The sequence below is a fragment of the Anneissia japonica genome, unplaced genomic scaffold, assembly GCF_011630105.1.
Source record: "Anneissia japonica isolate Jap-2015-1 unplaced genomic scaffold, ASM1163010v1 scaffold288015_len651517_cov191, whole genome shotgun sequence".
In the NCBI taxonomy this organism is placed as follows: domain Eukaryota; kingdom Metazoa; phylum Echinodermata; class Crinoidea; order Comatulida; family Comatulidae; genus Anneissia; species Anneissia japonica.
In genome coordinates this window covers 491,272-508,633 of record NW_022751954.1, presented here as the reverse complement: position 1 = coordinate 508,633, position 17,362 = coordinate 491,272, and the positions used below count along the sequence as shown (strand labels likewise).

General features: G+C 32.8%; 1 protein-coding gene and 1 pseudogene across 1 annotated transcript in view; both read right to left on the bottom strand.

The window, feature by feature from the left end:
* The window catches only part of LOC117122018, a 21,207-nt pseudogene extending 17,255 nt beyond the window's left edge, over positions 1–3,952 (bottom strand).
* Positions 3,953–9,135: 5,183 nt separating this feature from the next.
* Positions 9,136–17,362, bottom strand: part of LOC117122002 (exostosin-1b-like) — a gene marked incomplete at its 5' end in the record, with an annotated part of 17,467 nt that continues 9,240 nt past the window's right edge. The window contains 3 exons of the mRNA XM_033267473.1: positions 9,136–12,735; positions 13,747–13,907; positions 16,011–16,100. Of these exons, the coding sequence (XP_033123364.1) occupies positions 12,348–12,735; positions 13,747–13,907; positions 16,011–16,100 (639 nt within the window). The remainder of the gene's footprint in view (positions 12,736–13,746; positions 13,908–16,010; positions 16,101–17,362) is intronic.

Here is a 17,362-nt window from a genome sequence, read left to right as displayed (position 1 = left end):
TTGTCAACACTCTAGTTGTTTAATAGCTCTATGGAATACTCATACAACTGAAAAAAACGTCGCATGGAGTTAGTGAAAAATGGAGATCTAAATGAAAAAACGATGTATTTCAGCAAGTATTAAAACCTTTTTGTTTTATTTTAGGCCTTCTTCAAAATACCTATGCCACAGCAGTTGACTTTTTTGCCGTAAAACCAAAAAGGTTTCATGCATGCCGACTTGCCGATCGGTTAGCGTGAGCCCTAACTGAACTCTGCAGAAACTTCACATCGAACTTCACATCGCGATGTAAAACAAAATGTTGGAAAACTTTTCTTTGACGCATGCGCATTTGCATAAATGTCTACATGCACACACATACTACACACAATAAAAAACAAAAGAAATGTGACTAAGAGTGATTACAATAGTTCCTATTGCATTACATGCATAGGAACTAAAAAGTGAGAATCAAATTACCAACCTTAAGATTGAAAAGACTGAATTACAAGTGCCATCCGCTTCAATAATTTGACACTTTGTCCATAAGATGAGAACATGCTGAAATAACTTTTACCGGGAATATTGCCTTGATTATTTCAAAGTAGCCTACTTTAATTATTTCTACTGTCAATTGTTTAATGTACATTAGGTTTTTTACCTTTCTTTCTGCCTCTTTGTCGTAGTGGATATCCTTCTTGGCGCACACTTCCTGTTAATGTAATTTTCAAAAACTAAATATATTATCTTTTATATCTAACGGTAAATATTATTACATTACACCTAATTAGACTCTTGCAATTTGATTGGTTGATTATAGGCTGCATAAGAATAAATTAAAAACTTTAATTCTTTGCTTCTGTGAAAAAGTATGTAAGGCAAGCATTTTTTATACCTTATGTTTTCTTAGCCAAAAGGATCAAAATAGTGTAGTAATGGGATGGTTATATGATTTAAATTTATATAATTAGGAAGGAATATACATGTCTAATTTTTGGAGATTTCAAGGCAGTGTCGGGCGTAATAAAAAATTGTTTTAAATTAATTTTTTTCTGGTGGCGGATGCGCTAATTTGGCGAAAAATGCAAACTTATTTTTATTTAAAATCATCATTATTGGCGGGGTGACAGGTTTGCTAAATAAGGTATAAAAAGGCCTTGCCGAATGGAATGATTCCATCAGTCTCGTTCAAATATTCTACCTATTCACACATTATTTATTTGCTTTTTGTAAAGGTGAGGCACTGTTGACATATGGAATAGTAAGACATAAACAGCAACAAAATTCATTTGTTGTTACTTCTTCATTATTATGAAATGTGAAAATCACTGTGAATGTTTTGCTATCTTAATGTACTACGGCATGTCAGAAGAATATCCATAGTGTTACATGACATGATATTAATATCAATAGCATGAATACATTATGACATAGTATTAATTAATATTTTTCATACAAATTGTTTACATAAAGATCAAACCTTCAAGTTCATTCTTCTCAACAACTTGTGCGACATCTCGTGTGACATCTTGCGCCACATCTTGTTTTGAAGGTGATGCTTCTTCTGCTGGTGCAAGTTCATCTGGCACGAGACTAATGGTCTCACGAACTTTGAACTTACTCTTATCTCCTAGAAAAACCAAACACAAAATGATAAATAACATATGGTCTCACAAATTGAATACTTCCTTCACTTTCCTTTAAATACCAGAAACAAAATGATAAATACCGTAAATGCTTTAATAAGTGTCGCGGACCATGTAACATTTTTGGAAGCTTCAGTGCAGTGCTTATTCGAGAGAGGCGCTTAACACAAAAAAATCATGTTTGGTGTGGCGCATATTTCAGAGCGGCTCTTATTCAAGCATTTACGGTAATATATCTTGTCACGTTTATTTTCTAAATTTAAATTGTAAATTAAATTTATTATTAAGCCATTGATGGACTTTCAAGTTGCTAATATACTATCTTAGGTCAAAGATCATTTCCTTTTGCTTCTTCCACTCTGTGGAATGAACTAGCTGAATAAATCAAGCAAGCATCCACACTAGAGAATTTCAAGGCTTTACTCAAAACACATCTTGTTCTCTCATTGCCCTCTTCTTCCCCCACTCCTTTGCTTCCTTAGTGTCTGTGTGTTTGTAAAGTACATAAATCTTAGCATTTTTGTGCTACACAAGAATAGCAATAATAATAATAACAATAATTATTATTATTATTATTTTCCTTTTTATAAATATATTCTGGATGTAATGCTGTCTGAACAGGTTAATTACTAGGTTCATGTTTTAATACACCAAGTGTAATACAATTATTATACAACGATTTCATTTGAATTCTGTGAGTGAGAATGAAATCACCGTCCTTAAGACTCAGACAGAATCACAACCACTGCGCTATCCATTCTAATCATTTTACCCTTGGCCCAATAGACAAAAAATAAATTGAGAATATTACCTTGAGTATCTTGAGGTAGGCTACTTATTGTTTCATTTATACTTTCAACTGATGAAGGTAGACGGCGCGCTACTTCTACCTTTGGAAATTCTTCTTGGGGCACGTTTCCTGTAAATTTAATACTTACATATCAATGAATTTGCTAAATATAAATACATAGTTTATATTATGCAACCTTATTTAGATACCTGTAATCTCATTGGTTGATAATTAACACACATAAATAGATCCTTGTCATTTGATTGGTGGATTAAACATCAAGTGAAATTTGGTATTCATGCCATTTCATGATAAATTGCATCATTCTTTTTGTAATTTCAAAATTAATCTGTTCAACTTGGAAGAAAATTAGAACTAAATTCATTTACCATACTATATCACATGACAAGAAGCTATTTTATGTTTATTACTGTTCAAAGTTGAATAAATTTTATTAAAATATATTCTTCCATTGCACTCAAAAACATTATAATATGATATGCCTATTCATTATTATTAACCTTTAATATAATGATTATTATTATTATTATAAATTTATACACAAATATATTAAACCTTCAAGTTCAATATCCTCAACATGTTCAACTCTTCTTGGTCCCTTTTTCTTTTTCCCTTTCCCTTTCTTGCCCTTTTTTCCCCCTGAAGATTCCATCCTCTTGTGATCCTAAAATCCAGGATCAGTGACTTATCTGTGCGTTGTGTACTCTGTGGTCAAACAAGTCTAAAAAGTACTTGACCCTATGGAATTAAAAAAACAAAAACAAAATGAAGTGTTGGCTGATATTTGTATGCAATTTTCTGAATTGTTTTGCATGAAAAAGCCAGATTGTCAGTATGAATAAAAATTACTTGTTGTATCTTGCTTGTTTTATTGGGTTGTTGAAAACAAAAAAGGTTTTTAGCCTAGGCTAAGCAGGCTATGCCTAGTCCACAACCAGCCAGTAAAATAAGGCCTGTGCTGGGAAGTTATCCTCCGCGAAAGAATTAGGAATAGAAATCCGACTGCACAATTCTGAAAAAGAAGGGCTGCATGACCATTTTTGCAAAAAGGTCACAAAATAAGAAATAAAAATGCTCGCTTGCCCTCTAGGCCTAAACTACTCTACACTTAGCTCAAACATCTTCAACCAAAATAGCATATTTTTCAACCTTAAATTTTATTAAAGGTGCACGAAGGCCTAGACCCTACGCCTACGTTTGGTATTGATAGGCACTAGGCAAGAAATCCCCTAGCCAAGCCCACTCTAGCCTAGCTAGGCCTAGGCCTAGTGGTGGTCAGAACAACAACAGAGAAGTTATACACTACACATTCTCTCGGCCCTTTAAAAACAATCACACATTTTTTTAGTATTCACGAGTAATTATAGTTGCTGAAACTCCATTCATTACTTTCAGACTTAAATGTTCCTTATTACTTTGCTTAAACGAGTATTTTTTGGATATGAAAATTACCAATCCTTACCATAATCGGCCATCTTGTTTGTTATCACCCAAAGCAACGTGTGACGTAAATGCAGATTTCTTTTTTGTTGTGGTGGCGGCGATAAACTTGACAGGCGTAGCGCCATCAACGATTAAGCTAAGTACGATCTCGCACACGATTTCATTTTATTTTCTCGCCTTTATTGTAACATAAAACCGGGCACAAACTGTCCTACTCATCGTTTAAATTTTTCCTGAAAATCTTTGTGCATGTTCATTTATTTTGCTTAGTCCAATTCTAAAAAAACCCAACAAAACTATACATTTAAAAAAAGTTTCTGATAAGCTAAATTGAAAAAAAATCCTCACATACATACTATATATGTAATTAACCATAAACCATGGTTCAATTCAAATTTATTTAAAATACAATGCTTCACAGTTGTTCACTCCCTTTAAATAGATTGCATGTTAGCAATCGTTTCACTGAAGATATATAGTATACCGAGTTTTGATTAATAAAATTCATTAGGCTTTGCCTATATGGTATTGAGTTTGAAAATTATTGTGGTTTTCTTAAGATGTATTTGCTGTCTGCTTACCTTACCTTACCGCTCGCTTCTCCTCATTTGGAGATTGAGGCCTCGTAAATAATTTCCTTCCACTTCTTCCGGTCTTTTGCCACAACTGCGGTTTCTTTCCAGTTGTTGAAGCCTAGCTTTCTTCTTTCCATCTGTGCAGTCCGCCGCCAAGTGGTTTTGGGCCTTCCTCGGTCTCTTTTTCCTTCTGGTGCCCAAGTTAGGGCAATAAAAGCATTATCTTCAGGACCTCTCCTTAACACATGCCCGATCCATTTCCACTTTCTTTTCAATATTTCTCTGCTGATTTCATTAGTTGCTGTCTTTTGGTAAAGTTCTTCATTGGTGATTTTCATTGGCCACCTGTATTTCATTATCTTTCTTAAGCATTTCGCTGGAAAACATTTAGTTTATGTTCATCTCCTTTATTTACTTTCCAAGTTTCATTTCCATGTAGAAGTACTGACATTACATTTGCATTTGAGTTTTGTTTTCTTTGTGTATATTGCTGAATTCCATATTTTCCCGAGATTTCTAAAGGCATTTCCTGCTAGTGAAATTCTATGTTTGATGTCTTCATCAGTGCCTCTTTCCTTAGACAGTAGTGATCCTAGATAAGTGAATTTTTCTACTTCTTCGATATCATTATTATCAATTACTATTGGATCATTATTTGTGTTCTTGATTCTCATAATTTTTGTTTTGTTTGAGTTGATTACAAGGCCTGTGTGTAAACTATATGAAGTCAGCCTGTCGGTTTTCTCTTGAAGATGTTGTTTCCTGCTTGAAATGAGGGCGCCATCATCTGCAAATTCGAGATCTTCAAGTGTTCTGGTAAATTTCCATCTAATGCCACATTTCTCCTCTTCTTTAAATCGTGTTTCTCATTATCCAATCCATAATAATAATGAAAAGAAATCCAGAGAGCACACATCCTTGTTTTACTCCGGTGTGTACTTCAAACCATTCACTAAGGTTACCATCAGAAATAACAGCGCTGCGGCTTCCATCATACCAATTACGAATTATGTTAATTAACTTATTTGGTAGATTGTACAATTCTAAAATTTTCCACATCGCATCTCTTTGATACTGTCAAAAGCTTTTTTGTAGTCGATGAAATTTAAATAAAGTGATGAATTCCATTCAAGAGACTGCTCTATAATGTTTCTTAACATGAAAATTTGTTCAGTGGTCCCTCTCCCACGTCTGTATCCAGCTTGTTCTTTTCTTAATACTTCGTCTACGCTAACTCTAATTCTCTCAATGATGATTCTTCCAAAGATCTTGCTAGCTGTAGATAGCAGGGAAATTCCCCTGTAGTTGTCACAAATAGTTATATCACCTATTTGTTGGTAGAATTACGATCAGACTCATCTTCCAATCTTCTGGTACTTTCTCTGTGGCCAGTATTTTGTTAAAGAGGTTTACTAGAATTCGTTCGGTTATATCATTGCATGACTTCCACATTTCTGCTGTAATTCCATCAAAGCCGGCTGCTTTCCCGTTCTTCATTTTTCTCATTGCGTTTCTAACTTCTTGTGTTGTTATTTCACCCAGGTTGACATTAACATTCCTAAAATCATCTGTATTCATTTCTAGAAGTTCTCTGTTATTGCTCCTTGAAGGTTGATTCAAGGTTTTATCAAAATAGTCTTTCCACCTGTCTCTGATCTGTTCTTCTGATGTCAGAAGTTCGCCGCTAGAATTTTTTATTCCAGTTTTCTTTCCTTTTCCTCTATAAGCTAGACTTTTTGTAATTTTATAAACGTAACTCATATCACCATTTGCAGCTGCTTTTTCGGCTTCTTTGGCTGCATCTTCAATCATTTTTCTTTTATCTGATCTCACTCTCTTTTTAACTCAGTGTCTTTTTCCTCATATGCTTCTTGTTTTATCTTTCGGATTCGCTCGGACTTGGCTTCTTCGTACTGCATTTTCAGCTGCTTCCTTTTTTCTATAGCTTTTCATGAATCAACTGATATCCAGGGTTTACTAGATCCTTTTCGTGTGCCAAGAACCTTCTTTTCCAAAGGCTGCTTGAGTTTCTTTCCATTCGTTTTCAAAATTCGGATGTTTAACGTGTGAAACTTTTCCTAAAGCGTTTTTGACCTCTTTTTCATACTGTTGTCGAATTTCTGGACACTTCAATTTATTTGATTCATATACGGTACGTACCGATTTCTTCTTCTTCTTTCCTTTTAACTTGATTCTCAATGTTCCAATCAGTAGGTTGTGATCACTATGGATATCCGCTTCTCTTTTTGTTCTAACCTCAAGGAGTGATGAACGATGTCGTTTTGAAATTATAAAATGATTTGGTTGCGTGTGTGCCCATCGGGTGATTGCCATGTGTACTTGTGGATATCTTTATGCTTGAACAATGTTCCACCAATGACAAAAGTGTTGAGAGCACAAAAATCTATCAATCTTTCTCCATTAAAATTCATGTTTCCGAGACCTTCTCTTCCTATTGTGTCATTACTTATTTGCTTATTTCCTACCTTTGCATTTACATCACCCATAACAATCTTTATATCATGTGTTGGTACATTTTCGATGACTCTTTGATGTTGCTCATAGAAGTCGTCTTTTGCTTCATCATCTGCATTTTCAGTTGGAGCATATAATGATCTGCTGGTTTCTGTAGTAAAAGTTATTTTTCCGTGAGTGGATTACTAATCCTCTGCACAACCTCCAACCTGGAGGAACAGGGTTTTCTAAGATGATATATATGTATAGGCCTATATGTGTATATATATACATATACATATATATATGTAGGCCTATATATATATATATATAAATCAACAAAGAAAGATAAATATATATACAGTATATAAATTTTCTCTCTTTCTGTACCTTTTCTTTAACATTTAAAACATGTCTTAACCTTTTAAACGATGCCTTCGTAATACAGTAATTAGAAATGATTGCTTTTCGAATTTGGAACTCAAGAATAAGATGTTATAATAATAATAATAAAAATAATAATAATACTTTATTTGAAAAACTACGCCTTTCCATCGGGGGCACACGTCACTTATTATATAAGTCTAGTCCCTAACATTAAATTAAAAAAAAATTGATTGGAACTAATAGGCCTGGTTTTGATGGCATGTGCACTTTGTATAGCCCTATATGATATGGGTTTATTAATGTTATGTGACAGATGCACGGCTATTTCAGGCTTTCAAAGAAACATAGTATAGTCTACTGAATATGATAACGTAATCATTAGATGTTGTATTTTTGTATTTATGCTGGACGGAATCAACTAAAAAAAAAATCGTCCAGAGCTTCTTGTGCCTAATAATATCTAGTTGTTTTGTTTGGTGAACTTTTTGCTTTTAATCAATAGTGTGGCGTGTAGACAATTAAAAGTGTTGTCTTTAGTGATTACCATTCACATAAAAATTTTATCAAAAATCAATATCATTCGTATTCTTATTATCTCTGTAGTGTAATAGCGTCATGCACATATAATAGCAATGTGTAGGCCCATATCTGTCGTTCTATATTTTTATCCCACGTTACTGATATTGGTTTTAAGTAGAATACAGTTTACTACTAAGATGTAAGTGTATTTTAATCACGACATTGCATCCCATTGTGTTTTTAAACAACTGCATAATGTTTTTTCGAAGTAACTCACCATCATCATCCACGCATCATTGTTGTCCTCATCAGCATTATCATATTTTGTTCATCATTCTAGCGTCAATCAAATTGACACATCTTCAATCTACAGTGCCTTTATTATTAGTTGTATGTTCTTGTTAGCATGTGAATTAGGCAAGACCTTTTTTCATACCTTGTTTCGCGAACTTATTTCTTCAAAGATTGTCATTATAGGGCAGGAAAAAAAAAAAATTTGTCTCCTGATTTAGCAAATACTTTTGCTGGAAACATCCAGACGGAGGAGAAACTAAAAAAAAAATTATATTGGTGAATGTAAACAGTGTAGTAATGAGATAGTTAAATGTTTTAAATTTATATAATTAGGAAGAAATATACTTACTTTATTTTTGGAGATTTCAAAGCAGTGGTGGGCATACAATAAAAATAAAGAAAAACTTTTTTTCTGAAAATTCCAATTTTTTTGTGGAGGTGGGTGCACTAATTGGCCATAAATAGAATTAAATTTTTAGTTGAAATCATCATTGGTTTGGTAGACAGGGTATAAAAAATGTCATGCCTTTGTGTACTAAATTTACTTTACATTGAAAATGAATGAATAGATCATGATACATTGAACTTCATGTTCACTGTAGTTTTTTTTTTTTATTCATTGGTAGACTACGCTGGTCAATTGTTGCATCACTTATAAATGAAAAAAACAAAATAAGTATCACAGTATATCATAATCAAACATCTACCAACCAGTCAGACTGTTTGCAAGTGAGAAAAATAAACAGCTGCAGGTCGAAGATTACACACACCTTACTGGAAAATATCTTCATATACAGTATCATAATACAAATTGAACATTAATTATGTAACTATGTATCGAGGGGATTGTTTTTTATTGCCTAAAAGACACGCCATTTGCATAGTAAAGTTAACGAAACATGGGAAAAATTATCTACAGTGACACAAAATGTTGCGATAATTTAACTTGTAATTGCAGGAGGATGCAACATCTTTAGAACGTTTGCATCAGTGAGTGGGCACGTGGATGTGACAGTAAACAACGACCTGTCCAGACTATCAAATTTTATTTGACAAAAACTTATAAGCACATCATGACTAAATATGGGCATACAACAGTTTTTTTTTTGTCAATGTGTGTGGTTAAGTAATGACATGCTTAACTTGTCATGGTCACCATAGTAATGTTAACAGTTTATTCAGTGATTATAGAATCCCAACGCCGATAAACACGTTTATTCATTTGTATTTTTTCGTGATCAATTACATTCAGACTGTTTTTCCATTCTAAAATGAAAAATAAATTACAAAATTCATCAGACCAAATCAATTGAAACAAATATTTGTCCATTCAAAATATATTGGGGCCAAGGATTGTTAGATCCAAATGCTCTAACTATACAACCAGAAGATGGAGTGCCGGTAGATAAAACTAAGGGAAAAATACAGTTAAAGTAGTCCAATAGATAAGCATTAACACACAAATTAAATCACAATTTTCAATTCAAGCAGACCTATATCAGTACATTTTCTAGACGATTCTGCCTTAAATATAGTTAAAAATACAGGTTCTATAGGAAAATATGCTATTTATTCATTAGAGATAGAGAGAGCTGTTTTTATCAGCATATGTCTACTCCTACAATGAAAACTCACTCCAAATGCTAACCATTGTTTGCAAATGAAGTCAAAACATTCTGTATTATTCAGCAGATTTATAATACGTAACTATTATTAGAAGTACAGTAATAATATTTATAATACATAAATATTATTACTGTACTTCTAAATCATAGTTGTTAAATACTCAACTTTAAAACATTATCACATAAACTGATATATACAGAGCAACTTTTTGGTTTTGGTAACCTGTGTATATGAATATATGAAAACTAAATATTTGGATTACTCCACAAACTAATACAAACGAAACCGGTTTATGAAGATATTTGGTATGGTTTATCAAAAGCTGTTAACAAAAGCACAAGTAAAAAAGTTTCTGAGGTTAAAAATGTCACATCTATCCCAATGTTTTGTATTAAAATTATTTTGTTTAATCCTAAAACAAATATTGTATGTATGAAAATAAAAGAACAGTACTTTGGAAATCAAAATGGAAATAAGCTGAGCATAAGATCCTTTTTTATATAATCACTAAATAACTAATTAAATAATATTGTTTGTAGAATAAGACATATGAATATAATTGCAGAGGCTTTTAGGCGATGAGAGTCTATCTTAATAAATATTTACTGCATAAAAAGTGTCCAAATTCTTACCTTATTATATTTATATTACATATTGTCATTGAAATAAATAAATAAAATTTGAGGTATCGATTACCGAAATTTATTAGTTTTAATTATAACATTTTAACCAGGATATGACATGTATTTCAAATGTTTCTTGGTTCTTCAGATGTCTACAAAAGCTAATGGTTGATTAATAAAGATAACATATTCATAAAATACACAATTTAACATGAATAATTTTGTATTATATTTATTAGTTGAACATAAAAATATACATTTGGAAAAAATATATAAAAAAATGGTCTTAAAAAATGTTATGATACAGTCCTAAACATAATTTACATGATCAATTTCTTGCCACAATAACATCATTTCATTAATTTTCAAAAAATATGTTGGCATAATGCCTTATAAATTACGTTTGCAGATCATAAATGATCTAAATTTTGCAAACAATAAGTTAGCATACTGTAAATGATCTGATAAGCTCCGCTCTCAAGTGGCGCTCTCGACAAAATGACGCATTGTTGTGTTGGCCATTCACAACCGACTTAAATTTTACAAAAGTAAGGGTCGGCATTTGAGTGCTTTTATTTGCTGGATAGTAAGCGATGCGATTTAAAAATTGTTGTATTATTTGTCTATTTTTTAGGTGTAAACACATATTTGGTTGTTAAAAAAAAGGGGGAAAAAAGCTTTCCAACTGACCTACCTATTTTTTGAATTTTCCCAAAACGTGGCCAACACAAAAATTGTTTCTTTTTGGCCTAAGTGCTGTGCTTGAAAAAGCGATGCTGTTAATAAATGGTACTCTAGAATAAGCACCGTTCTCGAATAAGCACCGCACTGAACTTATTAGGTCATTTAGGGTACTGTTCCTATATAACAAGAAAATGTTTAAGTATTCATAATTATTCTTTCCTTAGACCCTTAGGTACAGATAATCTCATTTTATTTGACAAAAACATGTGACATGCCTAAATATGGTCATGATGACATCACATCATGACCATATATAGGCACATCATGACTATATATGGGCATACATCAGTTTTTTTGTCATATAAAATTTGATAGTCTACACAGGGCTTTAGATACTGTTCTTCTCTTCAAACTTTGGAGCTTACAACTGAGAATGTTTTGTTATTTTTTAAAATCAATAATACTTCATGAATATTTAAATTTCATACAACTTTATATCAAAATGCCGATTATAAAAGTTCACACTCGCTAATGAACGCAACAACTCTCCATAAGAAAAAACTTAATGTACAAAAATCGCTCACACACACTTTTATACAAAGTCTAGCAGAGCTGTCTAATAGACTTCTGATACTCATAATACGGTACTAACATAAAACAACGTTAACTCCGCTGCTTTATTTAAAAATATAAAAAATAACTGCATTACTCTGAGATTAAAATGTGGAATGGAAAATCTAATTCACCTAGTCATAATTTCTTAGATTGTTCAAGAATAATTGCGGATATATTATGTTCTTTATTTTACTCTTGTAATTCCAACACATTCTTGGTGAAATTAAAAATGTTGCACATAGAACATTAATACAAGTACTTTACGTTCTTCATGGTACTCTTTCAAAATTCCACATACATAATAGTGAAATTTATTCCTACGATACTGCTTTCCTCCTTTATCAGCTGAAGTTTCCTATCTGGAATTCTTTCCAATCAATCAAATAACTCACAAAACTGTAAATCATACTCATACTACCAATGTTTATATTTCTTTTAGACAAAAAAACTTTCTTTGAAAGGAATTTTCTGCTGAATTAAATTTCAGATGGTGAATTTCAACATCTGCTTTGCTTAAGAATTTCAAAACTAATCACTTTCCAATAACTTAAAACTATCTTGTTTCTTGTTACATCTCCATTCTCTTTGAGTTTTGTCGAATTTTAATGTGAACATAACAACTGCTGCGCCGATGTTTTCTTCCTACACCCGCACTTAAAGCTATAGATGAGAAGCATACAATCAAAATAGGTCATGACGGTTTGCATCCATCATTAACTAGCTCAATAGTTCGGTAGCGGCGGCGTAAATTTGCAACGGGATCTTGGTATAGCAGCGGATCTAACCGCATCTGGGAGCGTGTCAGAGGCATTTTACCAAAGATCTCTGCAAAGAGGTTCAAACAGTTTTGTCTCTGTGGAAAATGGTCTGCCGCCCTCCAGAACGATAAAGGCTTAACCCTTGAGTCTTCACCCATAAGAAGTTGCTTGTAGCATTTCCTCTGAGAGACTTTAACTGGCGGAAGATGTGTTACACTCGCTACTAAGAAGTTCATTAAAATATCTTCACAATTATTGATGCTGTTCACATGATCCAACAATACTTTCGGTAGAGTCTCTGTATAAAGATGATTGTAGTATCTGCAGGGAAAAGAAAGAGAGTTCGGAGGTCAGCTTGAGGGTATGCTAGGGCACTTTTGCAGTCCTCACACATCAGTCAATTAAATACCACACTTGGCAAATTGGATATCCATGCACTAAAATATTAATCATTAGAAATATTGATTCTTGAAGCCGAAAGAAAATATTTGATTACGAACTGAATTAAGTGCAATCAATTGTAAATGACCTCTGAGAGAGGATTGAATATCAACCTGAATATTTTCTTCACCTGGACTGTTGCAGAAATAATAAAAAACAGAAAAACAAAGAGTACACAGCACAACATGGATCAGAAACCACAACAATTTTCAGTGTATATACTCTGAACTCTGTCCTGCTTCAATTGTGATCAAACAGGTGTAGCAATGTGTATTGTGATAATATTCAGACTTTAAAGAGGGATGTGCCCCAATTCTGAACAGAAACACCTGTAGCACTGTGGGACTGAAATGACAATTCAAACCGGTTAAAATCAGATTGAGGGTGACAATGATATTCTCCAACTCTCTCAAAATAGAACATTTCAGTGGGAGTGGTTTCTGCAGCTTTTGTGGTTTAAGCTTTTAATTTTGAGGTCGAGACTTTTGAATCCCTGGCTGTGCATTTCGCTTAATTTTGTCCTTGGGAAAAGTACTTTACCTATGTTTCTTTCTCTTTCTTCCCAAGAGTATAAATGGGTACTTGGTAGGATATCATGTTATTGAATGTATTTGTGTATGCAATGCAGTATGACTAGGTAACTCCCCAAGGAAATGAAGGTTGAAATTTGTACAGCTTTTCCAATTTTTGGATCCAATAACCAGCGGAAACAATAACATTGCAGCCCCCTTGACAATCTCTTGACAATTCTGGCCATTGTCAAGAGATTTCTATTTACACAAAAGAATCAAAATTTTCGAAAATTTAAGGCCACAATAAAAATACAGTATATAATTCAATCAGATTAATTTTAACTAGAAAAAAGTAGTAAAAAGTGATATATAAACACACCTGTGATAAAAAGCTGCACTGGTAAGCACCATGGAGTATTCGTTGGTCCACTTGGAGGTGTAAGCCCATCGATTTTGGCTCTCATCCCAGTAGTGGGAACGGGCTGGATATCCAACAATCCGCTCTGGAAATGATTTCCATACACTAAATGCAAAATCAATCTATAAACAAAAGATAAAAGAAAGTCTTGTTATAATATCAAAATGAATGTGATTTCATAACCAGAGATCATTGATACTTAGAATGTCACTTTGAATATTTCTTCTTTGCATGACTATTTTAACAGACCAAAAGGAATATTGTACCCACAACAGGCTCTGCAGAACATAAAAAAGAGACTTAAATTTGGATTTTAAAATAAATCACAATATCAAAACAACTATATAATTTTTAGTTAACTTTTCATATATTTCTATATTCTAAGAATGAAATACTGTATCCTATCAATTATGGCATTTCTTAGTTTTTTGTCCTCAACTTGTGTGTGTGATGACACCGAGAGTAGGGTATACTGAGATGTAATTTAAGATAAAAATGTTTAAATGAGTTGGGATGTGTACATAAAGAAACATTATTATTAGAGTTATTTAGTATTATTTATATAAATTTATTTATATATTAATTACTAAATCATTTATACACATTACCAATAAAGTCTGAACCTAACAATTTTTGCTTTTGCTCAACTCTATGGCCTAGCACATCTATTTGCATTCCGGCTTTTGACCCTTTTACAATAATATAACATACAGTAGCACAACATGACAGCACATAGCAACCACCTTAACAATGATAGTAGGAGCTATTTAAAAAAACAAAAAAACCAAACAGTACTAGTGTAGTGAGAAAGCACCAACCTCAGGGGTTCAAAATCGCGGAAATTGGGAAAGCCTCCTGCAATCAAATCAAGGATCTCCCGGAAAATTAACCATTTCCCGCAAATTCATGATATTTGCATGTTTTTATTACTTTAAACTGTCTTTCGGAAGTCTGTGCTGATGAATATCATCATGCATAGTAAAATAAAATTAAATGTGCTAAAAAAGCTCATTTAGACAGATTTCCCGAAAGTGGCTTCTCCCAACTTGGGACCCCTTCAACTCCCACTGGCCATCATTCGTAAATTCACTAACAGGCATACACTAACAGGCATGCTGTACACTAACAGGCATACACTGCAATAAAACTCTACAGCGATTCTGAGCAAACATCAGTTTGATTAAGAGGACGTCAATGAATCAATCACAGGATGCTAGTCCACTAATTAGTAAATGATGTAATTAAGCCATCAATCAACCAGTTCTTTAACAAACCCAAGCGACAGGTTAAGACACCCTCATTCATTTGTCAGGTATGGGGAGTTTTGAATTACTCATGTGGGAACAGTTAAATAAATACTTTGGATAGGAGTGAAATGAGTTTACAAAATATGCATTACACATCATTCTAGATAAAGTCTTTTTTCTCCAACAGTGTGATTCTTATCACTATGTTTTTTTTTATAACTTATTATTTGCTACCCTTAAGACGATTAAAATGAGGTTATTAGGCTAATCACAGCAATAAATTTCAACCCACAAGGAAACATGACACAGTTAACTGAAAACTTCTTTTTTTTTTTTTTTAATACATATATATACTCAGTGATGGATCTGGAGAATGGGAGTAGCTACAGTAGGTAGTGTAAAAAATTTGGTTAGATGGCGGGTCTGGGGAGCCCTTCCCTATATATTAACATTTTTGTTTCTTAGAGGCCTGGAAATGCACTTTCCTGTATTCTAACATGTCTGTTTACTATTATGTTAAATTTCGCCAAATTTCAGATCGAAAAATGGTGAAGATAATGACGAGTATATATATATATAAATAGCAGCAGTTTGGGTAATGGGGAAAAAGTTAGAGAAGAGAGTCTATGTCTGGGGCGAGTGAAGGTATAAATAAGAGGAGATGTCCCCTTCAAATGTTGAGCATTTGGTAAAAATGACTTTTCTAAAACTTGTTTAGAAGGCTTGCACTATTCTAGAACTAGAGATTTTTGGGGAATATTAGAAAGTGGATAGCCACTGTACTATATTCACCCTCCTTGAACCACCCATGAAATTAACAAAGTCACATTTAGTATAATTAAATTTTGACCCTGTCTTAAAAACAAACACTTTAGTACAAAACAGAAAAAAAAATAAAGGAAAAATAATTTAAACTAATACCATACTAATAAGATTAACAAGCCATATCCTTTTTCTTCAAACAATATTATTACCAACCTCATCTGTAGTAAGTACAGTATCTTCATCTAGATTTAAAATGGCATCGGTCTTCACGAGACTGCTGGGCTTAAAACGGTCGCCAATATGCTGTGGAGGAAAGAATAAATTAAAAGATACAATTATCATTATTTCTATTTAACAATAAAAATCACATTCTGATATTATTACTAGCATACTAGATTACTGTGTCATCTTACTGAAACCCTATACTAAATTGAAATAGATTTGAATCAATACATAAAAAAAACTGACAGATAGAACAGATTAAATTTAAGAATTGTTTCTCTTATGGTAATCAATTCACTGTCCAATGGTTGTATATTAAAAATAGATATAAAATACTTCATCATGGATGAACAAGAGCAAAATCTACTACTATACTGTACACTTTAAATATGAGCGAATCAATTACTATACAATTTAGTTTAGTTTAATACAATGCAGGTCGTTGACAACAAAGAATGAATATTGCTTATTATACAGTTGCACATGTTAGAGATTGATTGATGGTAAACTGGCAAATAAATGAAACAATTATTCATCAATGAATTAACATCTGAATATGAATAATACAATGAGAATTGGTCAATGACCTCTGGTGGTGACCCTATCAAGTTAATTTTCACTCAAGTAAACGATGTGATGCAGAGTGAATGAAATGCTTGAAATGTAATGCAAGTAGTGACATAAAATGTGGTTATGGAAATGATGGATGGATGGATGAATGGAATGGGTGGATAATTAAATGGATGGATGGATATGGAAACTGAATAGAGATAGGTTTAGATGCTTGCCTTCCAAAACAATGATTCTTGGTTCAAATCCTATCAACGTCAGGATTTTGTTCTCATGACTAAAGCTCCGTCTAGATTACTAAATTTTCTTTGACAAAAAACTGTTGTATGCCCATATATAGTCATGATGTGCCTATATATGGTCATGATGTGATGTCATCATGACCATATTTAGGCATGTCATAAGTTTTTGTCAAACAAAATTTGATAGTCTGGACAGGACTTAGAACCATCTCCACAACTTGAGATTCAAAGGCATAGCTTCTACCAATTATTATTATTATTTTATTTAATAAGATTTAAATTTTAGAGCAACACATTACTGCTAAATTATTAATTTTAGAAGGTCACTAAATATTAGCTGACTATCTAAGCTTAGCTGGACAGGTTACCCTCCATAAACATGCTTAATAAAATAAATGCTTTCCACGCAGCAGCACAACACAAATCCAGGAGTTCACAAGCTAGAAAACAAAGACTATAAAAGGGGTCATCCATAATTATCAACATTTTCAAAAGAGTAAAAAACATACTCTTTTCTGTTACCCCCTCCCC